Below are 22539 nucleotides of genomic sequence, written 5' to 3'. Positions count from 1 at the left end.
ATACATTGAATAAAGTTTATCCCATAAAAAAAGAAGTTGCCTACAGGTAAGTATCGCACCGATTTATAAAAAGGAATATTACAAAAGTTTCCATAAAAATTGCAGGCTTCATACACCAACAAACACAAATACTTTTTACGGCATGCGAGCTTTTTTATTGTATTAAGAATACAGGACGAGTCTAAGTCGATTTGTATTTATTTATTTATTTATAGTTGATACTAAATTTATAGTAAATATAATATTAGTATTAAGATATAAAAAGCATTGACAACTGAGTCCATCAGCTATTTATATCTAGAGGCTTAAGGAAGAAAGTTCTGGCAAGTATATATTGAATTAGGTTCTGTAATTGTCATTGGTATACATAAACATTACATATAACAAATTGTAAATTGCAATGTAAATTGATCTCACTTATATGTAGATCAAAAGCCTTTGTTGTTAGCACCTTTTATATTTATTTTCGTAGTTTATTATGATTGTAAATCTGGTAATAACTTAATAAATTCTCAATATAATCTGCCCTTTCATTTGATATTGGAATTTGGTTAGGATAATAGTAAAGAAAATCGAGGGCGGTTGCACCAACAAACAAAACAATTAATTGATCGGGCTGCCACTTTAACCTAACCTAACCTAACCTAGCGTTTATAAATACAAATTTTGGTTGAAAATTTTTCGTAACAATAGTAATTTGCGTCACATCGAAAATTGTTTGTGAAATTATTGAGTAGTGATGCGTACCAATTTGAGAATAACAATTGCAGAAACAGAAACTATTGCTAATGTGTTGATTTCTACAGTTGAGTATAATGTCTGTTTTTTGTAGAAAACGCAATTATTTCAACAATGAATATTACCCTAACCCAATAAACACAAACGTTTGAAAAATGCTAAATTTCAACAATTTTTCAAACATTTTGTCAAAGGATTGGGGTAATATTCAAGTTGAGAAATTGTTGAGAAAACCGCGTTCTCAACAAAAAAACAGACATTACCCTCAACAGTGAAATTCAAGACATTAGCAATAATATCTCAAGTGTTATCCTCAAATTGAAATGCATCGCTACTCAATAATTTGTCAATTTTCGATGCGAGTCAAATTCAAAATTAACATCGTTGCAAATACTTTTCAACCCAAATGTGTATTAATGATATCCCCACTTCAAATTGAAAGTCAAAGCCAAAATTCTATGAATTTTGTATAATTTATTAATACACTACATAATACACTACAATACCAATTGATAAATAATAATCTTATTAAACATATCAACAAATAAGAACAAAAAAAAAACAAACAACAAAACTTTAAATATTGATAATTCGATTTCCTTCCTTTTGGTGTCATAAAACAGCATTAATATTTATTAACATGCGGGCAATTTGATATTAGGAACGTACTGGACCGCGTGTTAGAATTGATTTCCAGCAGAAGGAATTCACAAAATATCCATTTTAAACTGATAATAGCATATGAATTAAACTGACGATGTGATGCACATGTTCATCCAGAAGTTGTTGATTTCAACAATTTGTTGCTTTTAACAATTTTAATAGGTTGCACTTGTAATGTTTCTGGAAACTTTTTCTTGTCTGGAAACTTTTTCTTGTCGATAAGCCACTCATTTTTCATTGGTCAGCTTCTTAATGTTTGTAAGAATGTAGCATCCAAAGATTTCTGCAAAGAGATTTAAATTTAGTGACTTCTCTAAAGTGTTGATTTAATTTTTCATATTGACGTACCAATTATTATAAACTATTGTTCCAGTTCCAGTTAATTGTCCACAATTATTTCACCGGCCAGCTTTTTAATGTTTTCAAGAACGTAGAATCCATAATTTCAGTTTTCTGCAAAGAGATATACATTTCGTGACTTCCTTAAAGTTTTATTTCATTTTTTATATTCACTTACCTATTTTTATAAACTATTTGGTTATTTGTCTAAAATTTTCCATTTTTTTATTTCTTGCAATTGACCACGAACTTCGTTGCACAAACCACATGGTTTTTTCGTTGCATTTTAGGGTCCCTGCCAACATTTTTTGAATTTGGGGGCGCTTTTGAGAACCCCCACTACGTCGAAAACAGTCGTATACGATATCCAAAACTCCTCGGAAAAGCGCCGTCACTATTGAGAAGTTGTACCACGCCAAGTTACTACAAAAAAGTATCGCATGAGTGCAGTTATTAGGTGCCCTTCTGGATACATTTAGAAAGACGCCAATAAGAACCCCTTCAAACAATCAGAGAAAGTGCATTTTAAGATAGTTGTAAAAGAATCATTGTGGTCAAATAAAACACGATTGTTTAGAGGATTATTAATTTTATTAAACATTTATAAATTCTCATAAATATAACATTTATACGACTATCACACTTAACATATTTTTATGCATTAATAAAAGATTAATGTTGAGTTACAAGTTGCAAGTTACATGTTGTAGCGTCTATCAGCCAGTGCTTTTATTCCCAATGGAGGCAGCGTGTCTGGAAAAATATTTGAAAAACTATCACTTTATTCCATTTGGAAAGTCAAAAATTTTTCACCAATATACCTTTCACAATTTTAAGCGAAATAACTATGTTTTCAGCACTTCATTATCGTTTTTATTTTAATAAATTATAAGAAGCTTGTTGTGCTTGGTGTTTCACAAAATATAAAATGGCTCCTGTAACAATAGTGATGGCAAAATACTTTCATGCGAATAGTGATGGCAAAATACTATCACAGTTGGCGATTGTTGCAGTGTCACTTACGAGTCTGTGGTAGCGATGAGGATGAAATGGAACTTTGAAATGCTGGCAGGGGTAGTGTTTTGTCAAAGTTTTCTCATATTATCTTCAACACCTTTTCAAAGATTTCGTCAACATTTTGGCAAATTGGAAGTAATTCGCAAACAATTTGAAGATGTATTGAAGATGAGCTATTTCAACTTAAGTTGAATTTATGTTGAAAATTATATCTACCCTCAAACTGAAAAGTTGTTGCATTTGAAAAACGCTCATCCTGTGTTTATTGGGAATTGTTTGAAAATTAGCATTTTACAAAAATTTGTCTTAATTGGGATGGCTTAAAAACGTGTTGAATGCAAACATATATCTAATATGTTAGGTAGTGTAGTAATGAAATTCACCCTGATATGGGTAACTAGTGCAATTCACATAGAACTAACTACACCGTCGACAGAATTTTTGTGAATGTATTTAACGAAACCGCGAAACCGCCCAGATAGCAAGCAGTGCCGACGAGATTAGTAGAGGCTGAGAGTGAAAGAATTTGTGTGCATTTTTAACCGATTAACAAGAAAAAAGGTGAAATAATGTTTTAATCTTGCAAATTTACATGGAAACAAAGTGCTGAATAATAATTGTGTAAATAGAAAATAAATGTAAAACAATTTACCATCTGCGGAACAAAGAAGTGATATGCATATGAAACTTGGCCAAAAAACATGAATTTTTAGTCATTCGTTGTGCATGCAAATGTGCATTCAATGGTGTTATGCGGCAAATTATTTGAGAAGCTTTCTTGGCATTAAGTTCAATATGTCTCAAATAATTTCGAATCTCATTTTCTTTATGATTTATAAAAAAATTGTAGTTTTTTTTAAATATACAAATTTTAGAAAAGAATACGGCTACTTCTTCCACGCACACAAATACATATGCATACATGCTCTTCACAACCACATCCAAATACTTAACGAAGATTGTGCCGCGACTGATGTAAAACAACAGAAAGAAAACAAAAAAATTTGCAGTCCCATTGTTGTTGTTTTACGGCAGTCTGGCCTTGCTCAATTGAACAGAAAATACTCTTACTTCCAACAGTGCTCACACAGTCGTTAATGTGCAGAGTGACAGAACGGTCACTCAATTGGATTTACGGTTTACCGAATTGAATTCGTCGTTCGTTATTTGTTATTGTGAAGAAGAAGCAAACTCAAAAATTCAACTTCAGTGTTAATAAGGTTTTATTTAACGACTTTACGGAATATTCAAAATACAAGTGCTTAGAATTGTTAAAAGCTTGCAAAGATATTATCCAAGATGTTTATTTTTAAGAAATTCCAATAAGAAATTATTTTGACTGGTCTATCTGGCAAAGATATAGGTTTTTATACAAACAGAAACCAGAAAAGGTGGTGTTTAGTGTGGAATAAACGAAATTTTTAAACACGTTTTGTTGCTGTCTTTGCCGACAATTGACATCTGCAAGCAAAAAAATAGAAAGAAAAAATCGACGAAGAATGAAGTGTCAAATGCTGTTTGCAGAAGCCCATACAAGAGTGCATTTGTTCTCTTTTAAGTTAATTTAAACTCTCTTTTTTCTTAGTGCAGTATTGCCAGTCAGAGAACAATTAAAATGTGGATTGGAATATTAAAAATTAATTATTATTGGGATTTTATTTTGTGCTCTTTTGAACCAAACTAATCTTGACTAGTAATCTTATGTCTTTAATTTTTTCTTTTTGAAATTTTTTTTTAAATGTAATTTTGAATTTTTTGTTTTATTTTACAAATTGTGTAAAAGTTTTATGAGATTTGGAAGCCTCAGTATTTTCGCTATTCCTTTTGAATTGAAAATAGGCTTTATATTCCATAAATATCTGCCTTGGCAAATATCATTATAATAAATCTTTAATTTCTTACAGTTTAGATTAGACAACGAATTTTTATATAACAAATTTTTTTTACCTTGAAACCCCACAAAAAATATCTCCAAAAATAAACAAAACAGAATAAGTGTTTCTTTTAACTGTTGTGCCCGTGTCCATTATTGTGTCTTAAACGAAAAAGGAATTCCTCCCCAAAAAGATTTCAAAACATCCCCCAAAAAAGTGTTTTGTTTTCAAAAAAAAAAAAAGTAAACCCCCTCGAAAAAGTCGTCAATCCGAGACACAGAACTCCTGTGTTCGTTTAAGAAATTCTCGATTTAAACAATTTACGAAGAACTAATCTTTCCACTACGAAACTATGGCTGAAGAAGTCGATCGCAACGATCCCGAATTGAAATATCTTTCGGTGGAACGTAATCAATTCAACGATCCGGCCACACAGGCAGAATGGACACAAAAACGTTTGGTGTGGGTGCCTCACGAAAATCAGGTCAGTACATTATGGATAAGAGTTAACATTACCCAATCATACCTAGAAATATGCTGCCAACATTCCAAAATTCAACTCTACTTCGTTCACTGGTTATGGTTCCCAACGCCCTCCTCCCACTCTCTCTTTACTTCAAAATGATGTATGTTCTTCTCAGGAAATTTTTAAAAACTCATTTATGTTTGACTGTTCTTGTGTTATTTCTTTTCCCGCTCCCCCACCACATTTCATTATTAGTCTGTTTTTTTTTTTTATTTCTCCATCATCTTTTACCTGCCTGGCGTGTGTTAAGGCGGTGGAATTATTGTTGTTGACTCTGCTTCTGCTGCGACCGTGTAGTGCCTTGACTCTGAGAGTGCGTTTGGCTTTTGGTTGTGTGGAGCGACTGTTAGGTTTAAAATTTTAGCATTTTTTTTCGAGAGAACCGGTTCTCCCCACTAGTAGCCAGCCTTTCCCCACATATGAAGTACAAGTATGCTGCTGTATGTTGATTTCTTGGGCTTTACTTTCTTATAAAGGGAATGTCTATGTGTGCGTTGTGTTGTGACTCAATGCTAAGATCTTCATCCACTAGTGGTAGTCTGGGCATGGACAACACAGCCCTCCATGGACTCTTTGACAAAGCAATCTTCTTAGAAAAAACTTGTTGTTGACTTTAACCATCTTATTTACTCAATGACTAATCAATGAAATTTTGGGAAATATTTTTTTTTGTTTTCAACTTTCCCTCTGGAATTTAATGAGATTAAACTTCGATTGGTCTAGTTAGTATTTCTAATTAAATTCCATTAGTTGAGGATGTGTTTTTTGTTATAGGCGGGTGTAGTGCGTTTGACAAAATCGATAGCTTTTTGCAGCACCCAAAAGTAAGGTTAGTTCTTACGTATAAATTTGGTCATCTACATAAGGGGTGCTTTGCTGCAATCTTTTTAGTTTGCTTTTTGGTTCGTTCAACATTAGGCGTTGTACTTTATACTTAGTATTTTTTCCACAAACTTCTATGCCTCACAACAGCAACTTTAAGTGAGATAGATCTAAAATCAAGCGGATCCGATAAGTAGATATTGCACGGCCCTGAAAAAGATGGTTATCTAGATTTATATTTGAAATATAGATATTTTAGTCCTCTATCGGACTGCAAGAATAGATATTGTAAACTGTGTTTGGGAGTCCCAATATATGACCAAGGAAACAGCAGAGGCACTCCACTTCGATAGAAATATAACTACTGTGGCCAAATGGAAAAGGATATGCAACCAGATTTATGTATTGAAAATAGATCTTGTAGTCCTCTGTCCAATGGTACAAACGGATATTGCAAAATGTGATCAAAATGGGTTTGGGATATATGGCCTACAAAAAAAGTGGAGGCTCTGCTCTTCGAGAGAAATGTGTTTAAATATAAAAATATGAGCATCCAGATTTATATGTGAAAAATAGATCTTTTAGTTGTCTACCCGATGATGAAAACGGATATTGCAAAATGTATTTAATATATGGCTTATAAAAAGTGGAGGCACTGCTCTTCGAGAGAAATGTGTCCAAATGGAAAAAGATGAGCATCCAGGTTTATATGTGAAAGGTAGATCTTTTAGTTCTCTATGCAATGGTGAAAACGGATATTGCAAAATCTGACCACTATGGTCAAATTGAAAAAGATGGCTATCCAGATTTATATGTGAAAGATAGATGTTTAGTCCTACATTCGATAATGGGTTTGGATGCCCCAACATATGGTCTACAAAAATGGAGGCACTGTTCCTCGATGGAAATGTGACCAATGTGACCAAATAGAAAAATATGAGCATCCAGATTTATATGTGAAAAATAGATCTTTTAGTTGTCTACCCGATGGTAAAAACGGATATTGCAAAATCTATTTAATATATGGCCTATAAAAAGTGGAGGCACTGCTCTTCGAGAGAAATGTGTCCGAATGGAAAAAGATGAGCATCCAGATTTATTTTATTTATTTATTTATTTATTTCATATATTACCCAAAGCCTACAAGGCCAATTTATATGTGAAAGGAAGATCTTTTAGTTCTCTATGCAATGGTGAAAACGGATATTGCAAAATCTGACCACTATGGTCAAATTGAAAAATATGGCTATCCAGATTTATATGTGAAAGATAGATCTTTAGTCCTATATTCGATAATGGGTTTGGATGCCCCAACATATGGTCTACAAAAATGGAGGCACTGCTCCTCGATAGAAATATAACCACTGTGACCAAATGGAAAAATATGAGCATCCAGATTTATATGTGAAAGATAGATCTTTTAGTTCTCTATCCGATGGCAAAAACGGATATTGCAAAATGTATTTAATATATGGCCTATAAAAAGTGGAGGTCCTATATTCGATGGTAAAAATGAATACAAATAAATGGGTTTGAATACAAATAAATGGGTGGTCCCAACATATGGTCGATAGAAATGTGACCACTGTGACCAAATGGAAAAATATGAGCATCCAGATATATATGTGAAATATAGATTTTTAGTTCTCTATCCGATGGGTTTGGTGCCTTAATATATGGCATGGAAAAAATGGACGCACAGCTCCTCGAGAGAAATGTGAACACAGTAGCCAATTGGAAATAAATGGGCATCCAAAGTATAAGTATGGAATTTGAGGTGTAGCACCACTTTTGATTTATCAAGAAGTGTATATAAAAAAATCTTTTTCCTGTTTTAAGTCATACTCAGGTATTTGAGTTGTCGTTCTGCATTCTGCGATATCGATTGCTTGTTTTGCGGACGGACAAAAGGATTTGCTATGATTTTCATTCGGAGTTTCGAAAGATATATTTGATGAATTGACTTTTTTGTGTGTATTTTGTTTGTTGTAACTTCCTTTCGTGTTTCTCTATTGAACCATTTTTCAGCAATTACATTATTAGTTTCTATAATATCAAAATTATTATTGTAATACATATATTAGTTTTGACTATTTGATGAGTCAATATTGCAGTTTAAACGTCCATAAATGGCTATATGACATCTAATTGATTCATGGGAATAAATCTTTCCCAAAATGGAAAAAATCATAATTCGTGATTAGCAAATGTTTGGGGTCTAACATTTTTGATGCTTGAAAAAAAAAAAAAACAAAATGTTGCGAAACAACATGGATTGAATCATTGGGTTAATTTTTCCAAATATGAAATAGTGACGCAGGTCCAATGATGGCTTGAACATATTGTATGTGTGCAACTATATGTTTAGAGACTTAAAATTTGCAACGATATAAAAAACTCTGAATAAAAAAAAACCACAAATCATTTCAATGCATTTTTTTATAATGTGAGAATGACCCTGAACAAAAAAAAATCGATTAAATTTGGGCAGTTCAACATCCATTATCACTGCCCCAAAATTGTTTGACACTTAAATTCGTAAACTTTTGTTTTTTGCTTTATTCTTGTTTTCTATAATAAAAAAACGTTTCTTTGTTCAATTGTCTTTGAATGGTGGTATTCATATCTCTCTTGTTTATTTTTACCTTCTGTTTAATTTTTTGTTTCGACGAAATTGGTGGCATCATGAAAATCTTTGTAATAATATTCATCTGCTGCAGTTTGTTTAAATTTCCGTTTATTTATTTTTTATTCTTCATTACAAAAATATTTAGTCCCTAACCTAATCTAGAGATGGGTGAGTGGTGTTACCGTATGTGTGCGTGTGTTTGTGTTGTTAAGTACTTTACCTATCTGCCATAAGTGGGTATAGAACAACAAAACAACTGAATCACATTTCCAAAAATGGTTACAAATTTTTTCACTCAAGTGTCATTTATTTTTTTTAAGTTTTATCATCAATATGTCTTTTTTTGGCGGGGAAAGAATATCAACATTTATTTGTACTCATTCGAAAATATCTACAATTTAACATAGTGTAGTGGCATTTCTTATTCTTTCGAATCATTTGGTGTTTTGCCATTATCGAATTTATGGTAAATGTGACTCATCCTATATTCTTCATTTTGGTTAATTGACATTATCGCTTAACCATTGGTTAATACTTAAACAATCAAGTTTTTTATCATGGGGAGAATTAAAAAGAAATATTTTAAGATCATTCTTATTTTATTTTTAAAAATAAGCATAGTTGATTAATACTTTTTTTATAAGAAAAAAAATAAAATAAAAAAATTAGAGTTCAATGAGCTTTGCTATAGAATTTTTATAAATGCTCTTGAAAATACTTGAGCATTTTTTAGATTATGGATTGGGATTTTGTGGCAAGTCTCCATATTAGAACGAAGCGATAGGGATTTTGAATCATTCTCCGTAAAACTACAATAAAGACGTATTTTGAGCAAAAGATTTTTTCTTATATAGGATATGGCTCGCCATCTTCGGAAATATGGGTCACTCATATCTTAGGAATTAGGTTAGGTTAGGTTATGTGGCAGCCCGATGTATCAGGCTCACTTAGACTATTCAGTCCATTGTGATACCACAGTGGTGAACTTCTCTCTTATCACTGAGTGCTGCCCGATTCCATGTTAAGCTCAACGACAAGGGACCTCCTTTTTATAGCCGAGTCCGAACGGCGTTCCACATTCCAGTGAAACCACTTAGAGAAGCTTTGAAACCCTCAGAAATGTCACCAGCATTACTGAGGTGGGATAATCAACCGCTGAAAAACTTTTTTGGTGTTCGGTCGTAGCAGGAATCGAACCCACGACCTTGTGTATGCAAGGGGGACATGCTAACCATTGCACCACGGTGGCTCCCATATCTTAGGAATTGCAATGAGAATCAATAAGTCGACTTTTCGAAATTTGGAAAAGTTAATTTTGCAAACTTTGGAAAAATCAACATTTGACAATTCGACTTTTAGAAAAATCAGTTTTTGGACTTTCTAAACAATGGAAAATTCGGGGTTTCGATTTTAACGATATTTCAGGCTCATTTAAACTATTCAGTCCATTGTGATACCACAGTGGCGAAATTCTCTCTAATCACTGAGTGCTGCCCGATTCTATGTTAATCTCAATGACAAGAGACCTCCTTTTTAAAACCGAGTCCGAACGGCGTTCCACATTGTAACCACTTAGAAAGCTTTAAAACACTCAGAAATGTCATCAGCATTACTGAGAGGGGATAATCCACTGCTGAAAAACTTTTTGGTGTTAGGTCGAAACTGGATTTATATGCAAGGCGGGCATGTACCACGGTGGCTATGATTACTAAAGCGTCTACTTTTCAAAATTTGAAAAAGTTTTTTTTTTTATTAATGTTTGTTGTTTTAAAAATTTAAAAAAATCGGCTTTCACGATTACTAAAATGTCGAGTTTTCGAAATTTGAACAAGTCGACATTTCGTTTATTTCAAAATTTGAAAGTCATCTTTGGACTGACAGACTATTAGCAATATCAATTTATCGCCTTTTTAAAATTCGGCTTTAGACTTTTTTTATTTATTTATTTATTCAACAACGTAATATATAAAGCCGAAACAGGCCAAATAAAACTATATTACATCTCATAATACTGAATAAAAGAAAAAAACTTTTGCTTACGGCTAGAGAAAAATATAAAATTATTCACTCTACTTAAAATATACTACTGAATTTTGCAAAGCTTAAGGCACATGAAGAGAAAAGTTAAATGTAATAAAAATACAATTCACAAAGTGAGATCTAATAAATAAAAAAAATATGTAGAAATAAAAACAAGTAAGAAAAGTCTAAAGTCGGGCAGGGCCGACTATATTATACCCTGCACCACTTTGTAGATCTAAATTTTCGATACCATATCACATCCGTCAAATGTATTGGGGTCTATATATAAAGGTTTAAATATCACTCGATCTGGACAGAATTTGATAGACTTCTACAAAATGTATAGACCCAAAATTAAAGTCGGCTAATGCACTAGGGTGGAACACAATTTTATGGCGATTTCGATTGGGAAAAAAGGTGCAACATTCTCGAAATTGATTATCAAAGATAAAGGACACTGTCATAAATTTTGTATCCTCTATCCCTCACAATATTATGAATTAACAATAGCTTTGGAATGGAACTATTATTTGAGCGAAAATACGTATTTTTTTCCGAAACGAAAACGCCCTTAGTTAAAAAAAAAATATGGGAAACATTTAAATCTGAAGCAATTTTAAGGAAACTTCGCAAAAGTTTATTTATGATTTATCGCTCGATATATATGTATTAGAAGTTTAGGAAAATTAGAGTCATTTTTACAACTTTTCGACTAAGCAGTGGCGATTTTACAAGGAAAATGTTGGTATTTTGACCATTTTTGTCGAAATCAGAAAAACATATATATGGGAGCTATATCTAAATCTGAACCGATGTCAACCAAATTTGGCACGCATAGCTACAATGCTAATTTTACTTCCTGTGCAAAATTTCAACTAAATCGGAGTTAAAAATTGGCCTCTGTGGTCATATGAGTGTAAATCGGGCGAAAGCTACATATGGGAGATATATCTAAATCTGAACCGATTTCAACCAAATTTGGCACGCATAGCTACAATGCTAATTCTACTCCCTGTGCAAAATTTCGACTAAATCGGAGCAAAAAATTGGCCTCTGTGGTCATATGAGTGTAAATCGGGCGAAAGCTATATATGGGAGCTATATCTAAATCTGAACCGATTTCAACCAAATTTGGCACGCATAGCACCAATGCTAATTCTACTCCCTGTGCAAAATTTCAACTAAATCGGAGCAAAAAATTGGCCTCTGTGGTCATATGTGTGTAAATCGGGCGAAAGCTATATATGGGAGCTATATCTAAATCTGAACCGATTTCAACCAAATTTGGCACGCATAAGTACAATGCTAATTCTACTCCCTGTGCAAAATTTCAACCAAATTAGGGTAAAACTCTGGCTTCTGGGACGGTATTAGTCCATATCGGGCGAAAGATATATATGGGAGCTATATCTAAATCTGAACCGATGTCAACCAAATTTGGCACGCATAGCTACAATGCTAATTTTACTTCCTGTGCAAAATTTCAACTAAATCGGAGTTAAAAATTGACCTCTGTGGTCATATGAGTGTAAATCGGGCGAAATCTACATATGGGAGATATATCCAAATCTGAACCGATTTCAACCAAATTTGGCACGCATAGTAACAATACTAATTTTACTCCCTATGCAAAATTTCAACTAAATCGGAGCAAAAAATTTACCTCTGTGGGCAAATGAGTGTAAATCGGGCGAAAGCTATATATGGGAGCTATATCTAAATCTGAACCGATTTGGCTGATATTTTGCAAGTTTTTCGAGACTCATAAAATATTCGGATGTACGGAATTTGAGGATGATCAGTTGATATACACGCCAATTATGACCAGATCGGTGAAAAATATATATGGCAGCTATATCTAAATCTGAACCGATTTTTTTCAAAATCAATAGGGATCGTCTTTGAGCCGAAACAGGACCCTATACCAAATTTTAGGACAATCGGACTAAAACTGCGAGCTGTACTTTGCACACAAAAATACATCAACAGACAGACAGACAGACAGACGGACATCGCTAAATCGACTCAGAATTTAATTCTAAGCCGATCCGTATACTAAAAGGTTGGTCTATGATTACTCTTTCTTGGCGTTACATACAAATGCACAAACTTATTACACCCTGTACCACAGTAGTATGACTGACGTATCCTTGATTCATTTTTTGATTTGATTTTCATTATTGCGATTCATTTAATCGAGCCATGGTTCTATTTTTTTTAACAATTTTTGTATCATTATTGTATTATCGTATGTCTCTCTATATCTGTAATTATGTTTAAACAGCTGATGCCAGAGTTGCACATTTTTGCAAATGTTCTGGAGAAATGGGTACAGAGTTTTCTTTTAGTCCTTCACGTCTTTGCTATGTAGTACAGTAAAAGAAAACGATTTTACTCTAATATTTACTGAAGTCTGGCTTCCGTTCGGCATCATCTCCAATATGTAGGTCCATTATAATTGCACGAAAATAAAGTCGGAATATGGTGACTATTTTACTTTTTCGGGCCTTTTTACCAATTACTAATAATATTTATATGCCAACTGATTATGGTTTTACATTTAATTGTTTTTTTTTTTTATATATAAAATTGTCCACACGTAAGAAGATTCCTTTTTTGTTTACCTTTTTTTGTTCTTTTTTATAAATTCCATAAATTCAATCTCATACTACTGATGTCTATGAGGAAAACGCGATTATCATTATGATCAGTCGACCGAATATAGTATACGGTTCGTTTGTCATTGTGCTAATTCGACAGTCACCAATACTTGTTGGTGGTAATCCAAAGGCAAGAGTGTGTATGCTGTTCTTTTCTCAGTTCCGTTTTTTGGTGGGTTAATGAACCCTGCGCTTATTTTCCTTTTCTCTTTCTTTGCTTCTTCGTCTTTTACTGCCTTGGTGAATTATTGTGACTGTCTTTGGTTAAATAACAAAGACAAAACGTGTATCTGTTCCCAAATTGGGTTATCGTAAACAAAAAATGTAAAGGCATTTAAATGCTAACTTATAAGCAGAATTGGAATTGGATAAAGAATCAATGTAAACAATTGTCGTTAGATTTTTGCTATATTAATTTATTAAAATTAACCTCTTATAATTGGACAACTTTCCATTGTGTGTGTGGTTTCACTTTATATATAAAAAAAAAAATAAAAAAACTAGTGCGAATATTTTTTGTGTCGGAAAAATGTCAAATTTTTTTTCAATTACACTAGTTTACACTGAAAATATACTCTTGAAGAGAGTCGACTTTTCTTATGTATTTTGATCTGCTGAATTCGATAAAAAATGTTGAAAAAATTTTTATGGAACAGTTTTTGAAATATCCCGTTATTTTTAGTTTTTCGCTCTTTTCACTAAACAAATTATATCTCGAGTTAGGAATGTCCGATTATATCGTTGTTGGTACTTAAATGAAAGGTATTAAGATGACGAATAATCGTGTATATAATTTAAGTGGTTCAAAAAATATGGAAGGGAAAAAGCCAAATCTTCAAAAAATCGTATTTTTTTGTGTAAAATAGTGTTATTATACATACAAAGATTTTTTTCTTTCTGATTCAATAACGGAAATGATAGTACCAATTTAAACAACTAATTGATTTTTCGTCATATTCAATTTCTCAATTAGTTCAATTAAAAATTTTAAATTTAAATGAGTTTATTAATTTTTTATTGCATTATTATTTATGACTTATTATTTTACCCTTTGATTTAAAAAAATGTAATTTCCACCTTAATTTTTTATGAGTTTTGCGATTAAAATTATAATTGGATTTTTCGTTGAATTTTAACTAAAATTCAATACTAGTGGCTATATTAATTTCCGAATAAAAATTTGATGTGTGGTAACCGAAACTAAAGGGTGATTCTTTTGATGTTAGGAATTTCATGCATTAGTATTTGACAGATCACGTGGGATTTCAGACATGGTGTCAAAGAGAAAGATGCTCAGTATGCTTTGACATTTCATCATGAATAGACTTACTAACGAGCAACGCTTGCAAATCATTGAATTTTATTACCAAAATCAGTGTTCGGTTCGAAATGTGTTTATCGACAAATTTTGTTCAGCGATGAGGCTCATTTCTGGTTGAATGGCTACGTAAATAAGCAAAATTGCCGCATTTGGAGTGAAGAGCAACCAGAAGCCGTTCAAGAACTGCCCATGCATCCCGAAAAATGCACTGTTTGGTGTGGTTTGTACGCTGGTGGAATCATTGGACCGTATTTTTTCAAAGATGCTGTTGGACGCAACGTTACGGTGAATGGCGATCGCTATCGTTCGATGCTAACAAACTTTTTGTTGCCAAAAATGGAAGAACTGAACTTGGTTGACATGTGGTTTCAACAAGATGGCGCTACATGCCACACAGCTCGCGATTCTATGGCCATTTTGAGGGAAAACTTCGGAGAACAATTCATCTCAAGAAATGGACCGGTAAGTTGGCCACCAAGATCATGCGATTTGACGCCTTTAGACTATTTTTTGTGGGGCTACGTCAAGTCTAAAGTCTACAGAAATAAGCCAGCAACTATTCCAGCTTTGGAAGACAACATTTCCGAAGAAATTCGGGCTATTCCGGCCGAAATGCTCGAAAAAGTTGCCCAAAATTGGACTTTCCGAATGGACCACCTAAGACGCAGCCGCGGTCAACATTTAAATGAAATTATCTTCAAAAAGTAAATGTCATGGACCAATCTAACGTTTCAAATAAAGAACCGATGAGATTTTGTTTAATTTTATGCGTTTTTTAAAAAAAAAAAGTTATCAAGCTCTTAACAAATCACCCTTTATCTACACAGACGAAAAATACTGTTTTTCATATGTTTGGGTGTAAAAATTATATATTTGGAACTCAAATTTTTTAACACAACATTTTTAAGTGCAAGCATATAATGTTCATAAACTAGCATAACATGGTTTGGACATACATGTTAATATGGAAATTTGGAAATAGCCTATAAACATATATGTATGTGTTTAGAAAGAGAGACCTAGAGAGTAAACACAAAATTTTTTTTTCTGGTTCAATCACGAAATTAATTGATCCAATTAATTTTTTAATTGAAATGTCTTCAATCACAGAAATGACTATTTTTTGTCTTCAATCACGAAATTAATTGATCACAGAAATTATAGTATCAATTAAAAAAAAAACTGAAAGTCAATTCAAAATTTAATTGATCCGATTAAAAATCTAATTGATATTATTTTTTGTGATTGATTTTTTTTGAATTAATTAAATTTTGAATTAAATATATTTTAAAACTCAATTAAGCCTTTTATTGGAAAAATTTTCGTGAAATTTTTACCCAGGTTAACGTAATTGGAAACGATTTGATATCAGAAAAGTTCATAGTCTAAAAGGATAATATATAAGTTCATAGTCATTCATTCATAATAATAAAATATATAAAAATAACTGTCAGTCTCTATATTATTTATTATCATCAATTATTTATGTTTAAAAATTCCACTACGAAGTCGAAGAATTTACAATCGGGATCATCATACCGTCATAGAATCTTCATTTACATATTCTATGGACTACGACAAATTTCAATTAACCCTACTATTAGATGGCCGTTCGGCAACAAGCAATAATAAATAAACATAAATTGTTTAACAACAACTTTGCTGCACCAATATCGAACGCCTTTAGAATTTTAAATTATCAATCGATTGGCGGCTGGTATAAGAATTCAACCCCCTTGTACGGAATGTAAAACTCATTCTTCACGGATGTGTCAACACTTTAAGCTTTAGTATTTTGCATCCAATTTATCAGTTACTGGGTTCCCACTGTGTATCGCTTATGATATACTCTCTTTCGATGCTAAAGGCAATTGACACAATATAAAAAAAAAATTAATTGAAATTATTATAACGCTCGTAAAAGGCAATAAAAAGCACATTTCTATAAAGTTTTAATTTATTGTTGGATATTGATTTGTTCCAAATTCCACAAAATATTGTAATTCTGGAAGTTTTAATGGATTTTTCAGAAGTTAGTTGAAATTTCGAATATTTAGGGCCTGTTCGAAACCGAGACTTTTTACTAGCATTGGTAAAAATTTTACGTCTTTTGTACGGTAATTTCGGTCAGTAACCATATCACCAATTTTTCATCGGTTTGCATATAGCCCCTCATTCAAATACATTTTTGTGTAACTGTTTTACTCTTTATTAGTTTGTTATTGGAAAACACATCTCATTACCAGCAATATTACATGCTAATTGAACATCGAAATTGATTTTAAGGCTATGGTCACACTAGGCAAATATTTGTCCAAAATGAGTATCAAACATTTTTCCAGAAACATTTTCCAAATATCTGGATACGGTTTTTGGAAAATAACCCTGCCATAGTGTTATATATCCAATATGAGCTCAAAATGATTGCACGTTTGGCTGTGGCCACGGATTCTTTTTCGATTTCTGTCAAGTATTTGCCCAGTGTGACCATAGCATAAGTACAAAAAATGTCTGCCATTGATAGTCTTTTGTTAATGTACACTCAGAAATTAAAATCGTTAATCGTAAATAAGCGAGAATTTACTGAGATTAATTGATCCAATTCATTTTTTAATTGAAATGTCTTCAATTACGAAAACCATAGTATCAAGCACAATTTTAATTGGGCATAAAAAATACTTCATTAAAAAATTAATTGATTTCATTAGCAAATTTCAAATAATTTTTTAAGTGATTCATCGTCATACAAAATTTAATTGATGTTGATTGCAAAACTCAATTAGTGTTTTGATTAACTTAACTTTAATTTTTAATTAAATATTTTCAATCACTTTCATAACTGACTTAGCGTTTTTAGTTTGATTAAAAAATTTATTAATTAAAAAATTTATTAATTAAATTATAATTTAATTATTTAATTTTTAATTAAAAATTTAAATAATTATTTTTTATCTGACTTATCCCCATTTTCATAAAGCTCCGTTAGTGTTCTGTTAACTAACCAACTTTTAAACCGTATTATGGACGAAGCTGTCATCTTACATATATATTCCATATGCCAGTTAGAAACTTAACTGCTGAAAAATTTTCAGTTAAAGTTAACCGGAGAAAAAATATTTCCATTTTTCTTTCTGTTAACTGGCAGTTAAAGCCTAACGTAGCTACATGAAAATGGCCGTTAGTCTTCCAAATTTGATTAAAAAGTTAATTGTTTCAATTAATTATAACCTGCGCCACACGGTGGAACAGGGTATTATAAGTTAGTGCATATGTTTGTAACACCCAGAAGCAGACGAGATAGACACATGGTGTCTTTGGCAATAATGCTCAGGGTGGGTCCCTGAGTCGATATAACCATGTCCGTCTGTCCGTCCATCCGTCTGTCTGTGAACACATTTTTGTGATCAAAGTCTAGGTCGTAATTTAAGTCCAATCGCCTTCAAATTTGGTACATGTTCCTAATTTGGGTTAGAATAGAACCCTATTGATTTTGGAAGAAATCGGTTCAGATTTAGATATAGCTCCCATATATATCTTTCGCCCGATATGCACTAATATGGTCCCAGCAGCCAGAGTTTTATACCAATTTGTTTGAAATTTTGTACAAACATAACACTTGGTCGTATAGTCAAGTGTGCAAAATTTGATTGAAATCGGTTCAGATTTAGATATAGTTCCCATATATATATATCTTTCGCCCGATATGGACTAATATGGTCCTAAAAGCCAGAGTTTTGGCCCAATTTGGTTGAAATTTTGCACAGGGAGTAGATTTAGCTTTGTAGCTATGCGTGCCAAATCTGATTGAAGTCTATTCAAATTTAGATATAGCTCCCATATATATCTTTCACCCGATATGCACTTATATGGACGCAGAAGTTAGAGTTTTATCCCGATTAGCTTGAAATTTTGCACAAGGAGTACAATTGCTAGTATAGTCATGTGTGCCAAATCTGATTGAAATCTATTCAAATTTAGATATAGCTCCCATATATATCTTTCACCCGATATGCACTTATATGGACGCAGAAGTTAGAGTTTTATCCCGATTAGCTTGAAATTTTTTCACAAGGAGTACAATTGCTAGTATAGTCATGTGTGCCAAATCTGATTGAAATCGGTTCAGATTTAGATATAGCTTCCATATATATTTTTCGCCCGATATGGACTTATATGGCCCCAGAAGCCAGAGTTTTGGCCCAATTTGGTTGAAATTTTGCACTAGGAGTACAATTAGTAATATAGTCATGTGTGCCAAATTTGATTGAAATCGGTTCAGATTTAGATATACCTCCCATATATATGTTTTTCTGATTTCGACAAAAATGGTCAAAATACCTTGTAAAATCGCCACTGCTTAGTCGAAAAGTTGTAAAAATGACTCTAATTTTCCTAAACTTCTAATACATATATATCGAGCGATAAATCATAAATAAACTTTTGCGAAGTTTCCTTAAAATTGCTTCAGATTTAAATGTTTCCCATATTTTTTTACTAACATTGTGTTCCATCCTGCATTAGCCGACTTAAATTTTGAGTCTATAGATTTTGTAGAAGTCTATCAAATTCTGTCCAGATTGAGTGATATTTAAATGTATATATTTGGGACAAACCTTTATATATAGCCCCCAACACATTTGACGGATGTGATATGGTATCGAATATTTAGATCTAAAGGGTGATTCTTTTGAGGTTAGGATTTTCATGCATTAGTATTTGACAGATCACGTGGGATTTCAGACATGGTGTCAAAGAGAAAGATGCTCAGTATGCTTTGACATTTCATCATGAATAGACTTACTAACGAGCAACGCTTGCAAATCATTGAATTTTATTACCAAAATCAGTGGCAGAAAATCCGCTTTTTTATCGACAAATTTTGTTCAGCGATGAGGCTCATTTCTGGTTGAATGGCTACGTAAATAAGCAAAATTGCCGCATTTGGAGTGAAGAGCAACCAGAAGCCGTTCAAGAACTGCCCATGCATCCCGAAAAATGCACTGTTTGGTGTGGTTTGTACGCTGGTGGAATCATTTGACCGTATTTTTTCAAAGATGCTGTTGGACGCAACGTTACGGTGAATGGCGATCGCTATCGTTCGATGCTAATAAACTTTTTGTTGCCAAAAATGGAAGAACTGAACTTGGTTGACATGTGGTTTCAACAAGATGGCGCTACATGCCACACAGCTCGCGATTCTATGGCCATTTTGAGGGAAAACTTCGGAGAACAATTCATCTCAAGAAATGGACCGGTAAGTTGGCCACCAAGATCATGCGATTTGACGCCTTTAGACTATTTTTTGTGGGGCTACGTCAAGTCTAAAGTCTACAGAAATAAGCCAGCAACTATTCCAGCTTTGGAAGACAACATTTCCGAAGAAATTCGGGCTATTCCGGCCGAAATGCTCGAAAAAGTTGCCCAAAATTGGACTTTCCGAATGGACCACCTAAGACGCAGCCGCGGTCAACATTTAAATGAAATTATTTTCAAAAAGTAAATGTCATGGACCAATCTAACGTTTCAAATAAAGAACCAATGAGATTTTGCAAATTTTATGCGTTTTTTTTTTTTAAAGTTATCAAGCTCTTAACAAATCACCCTTTACAAAGTGGTGCAGGGTATAATATAGTTTGCCCCGCCCGACTTTAGACTTTCCTTACTTGTTTTTTAATTGAAAAAGTTTTGAGATTCAATCAACTTTTTAATAGACAATATCTTGATTACATTGTTTTCTGTGTACCATTTGCGAAATTCTTCTTGGCGCCAAATCACATTGTCATAGTAACTATGCCGTAGTTCATTCTTACTATTTTGCAAAAGCGTTAGTTAGCACTGTAATTTATACCCATGTTTAGTTCATAACATTTTGGAGACACACTTGCAATAAAGAAAATTTGGGCTTGGGAAATTTTTGAAAAAAATTTTCAAAATTTAAACTGAAGTAAAATATTTTTTTTTTCAATAAACAACAGTCAATGTTTGCATCTGTTTAACAACGGACTTTTTCCTGTTCAGACACACGCAGAGAATGAATATGATCACCTCCTGGACCAAAATGTTATTTTTAGATGGGAACATGGCAAAGTTTTGCCAAAATATAAAATGGTTTGTCGGTATATAATGGCCGAGAAATTAACATGGTTACTCTAGGAGCCACCCAATAACCTCTCAAACAGGTCTAATACGATCAATGCATTCTAATAAGAATTGCAACTTTTCCCAAATTTTTAAAAGTCGATTTTTCTGCTTTCACAATCGCTTTTCAATTCAACATAGAATGACCATCCACTGTCTTCCCAATAACCTCACAATAACCTCAGTGTTGAATATTTTTTAAAACGCAATTTAAATTTTAATTGGAAAAATGTTCGTGAAATTTTTTTCTGTGTATGGATATGGGTAACGTCGGGGTTTCTTAACCCTACTGTCATGGTTGTATGAAATGTTATGGTTAATGTAACATGGTTAATTTTCCTCACTACGTAGAAAAAAATATTTTTTGTCTTCAATCAGGAATTTAATTTAACCAATTAATTGTTAAATGCAATTTCTTCAATCACAGAAATGATAGAGGCAATCACCAGCTTCAATTAAAAAAAAAAAACTAAAAAAAAACTCATTAAAAAAATTATTGATTTCATTAATTTTTTTTATACCCTCCACCATAGGATGGGGGTATATTAACTTTGTCATTCCGTTTGTAACACATCGAAATATTGCTCTAAGACCCCATAAAGTATATATATTCTGGGTCGTGGTGAAATTCTGAGTCGATCTAAGCATGTCCGTCCGTCCGTCCGTCTGTCCGTCTGTCCGTCTGTCCGTCTGTCCGGCTGTCCGTCCGTCTGTGGAAATCACGCTAACTTCCGAACGAAACTAGCTATCGACTTGAAACTTGGCACAAGTAGTTGTTATTGATGTAGGTCGGATGGTATTGAAAATGGGCCATATCGGCCCACGTTTACGTATAGCCCCCATATAAACCGATCCCCAAATTTGGCTTGCGGAGCCTTCCGGAGCAGCAAAATTCATCCGATCCGGTTGAAATTTGGTACGTAGTCTAAGTATACGGTCTCTAACAACCATGCAAAAATTGGTCCATATCGGTCCATAAATATATATAGCCCCCATATAAACCGATCCCCAGATTTGACCTCCGGAGCCTCTTGGAGGGGCAAAATTCATCCGATCCGGTTGAAATTTGGTACCTGATGTTAGTATACGGTCTCTAACAACCATGCAAAAATTGCTTCATATCGGTCCATAAATATATATAGCTCCCATATAAACCGATCCCCAGATTTGACCTCCGGAGCCTCTTGGAGGAGCAAAATTCATCCGATCCAATTGAAATTTAGTACGTGGTGTTAGTATATGGTCTCTAACAACCATGCAAAAATTGGTCCATATCGGTCCATAATTATATATAGCTCCCATATAAACCGATCCCCAGATTTGACCTCCGGAGCCTCTTGGAGGAGCAAAAGTCATCCGATGCGGTTGAAATTTGGTACATTTCGTTAGTATATGGCCTCTAACAGCCATGTAAAAATTGTCAAATTTTATTACTATAGAAAGTTTTGTCAAAATTTCATTTCTATAGAAAGTTTTGTAAAAAGTTTATTTCTATAGCAATGTTTGTCAACATTTTATTTCTATAGAAAATTTTGTAAAAAATTTATTTCTGTAGAAAGTTTTGTCAACATTTTATTTCTATAGACAATTTTGTCAACATTTTATTTCTATAGAACATTTTGTCAACATTTTATTTCTATAGAAAATTTTGTCAACATTTTATTTCTATAGAAAATTTTGTCAAAATTTTATTGCTATAGAAAATTTTGTCAACATTTTACTTCCATAAAAAATTTTGTCAACATTTTATTTCTATAGAAAATTTTGTCAAGTTTTTATTTCTATAGAAA

At 32.9% G+C, this 22539-nt stretch overlaps 1 protein-coding gene and 1 long non-coding RNA gene across 9 annotated transcripts in view; one reads left to right on the top strand and one right to left on the bottom strand.

Annotated features, from left to right (window-relative positions):
• Nucleotides 1–2309: 2309 nt before the first annotated feature.
• Nucleotides 2310–2652, bottom strand: LOC142241515 (uncharacterized). Its single transcript, XR_012723664.1, has 2 exons — nucleotides 2562–2652; nucleotides 2310–2493 (listed from the first exon to the last, which is right to left on the bottom strand). It is a non-coding gene; the product is annotated as an uncharacterized LOC142241515 (long non-coding RNA).
• A 564-nt stretch (nucleotides 2653–3216) lies between these two features.
• The window catches only part of zip (myosin heavy chain 10), a 143524-nt gene continuing 124201 nt past the window's right edge, over nucleotides 3217–22539 (top strand). For 3 of the 8 annotated variants that reach the window (XR_012723663.1, XM_075313293.1, XM_075313286.1), the window contains exons 1-2: nucleotides 3825–3977; nucleotides 4662–5115. Coding sequence is in view for 7 of the 8 variants with exons in the window: in XM_075313293.1 (XP_075169408.1) it covers nucleotides 4984–5115 (132 nt within the window). In the remaining variant the exon portion in view is untranslated. Of the gene's footprint in view, nucleotides 3319–3360; nucleotides 3379–3824; nucleotides 3978–4661; nucleotides 5116–22539 lie in introns of those variants that run through there. The other 5 variants (XM_075313287.1, XM_075313289.1, XM_075313288.1 and 2 more) reach the window with 5 other exon arrangements.

Source organism: Haematobia irritans, chromosome 5 (assembly GCF_050003625.1).
Source record: "Haematobia irritans isolate KBUSLIRL chromosome 5, ASM5000362v1, whole genome shotgun sequence".
Taxonomy (NCBI): domain Eukaryota; kingdom Metazoa; phylum Arthropoda; class Insecta; order Diptera; family Muscidae; genus Haematobia; species Haematobia irritans.
Note: the sequence above shows the minus strand (reverse complement) of the source record. Positions and strands in the feature narration are given on the sequence as shown.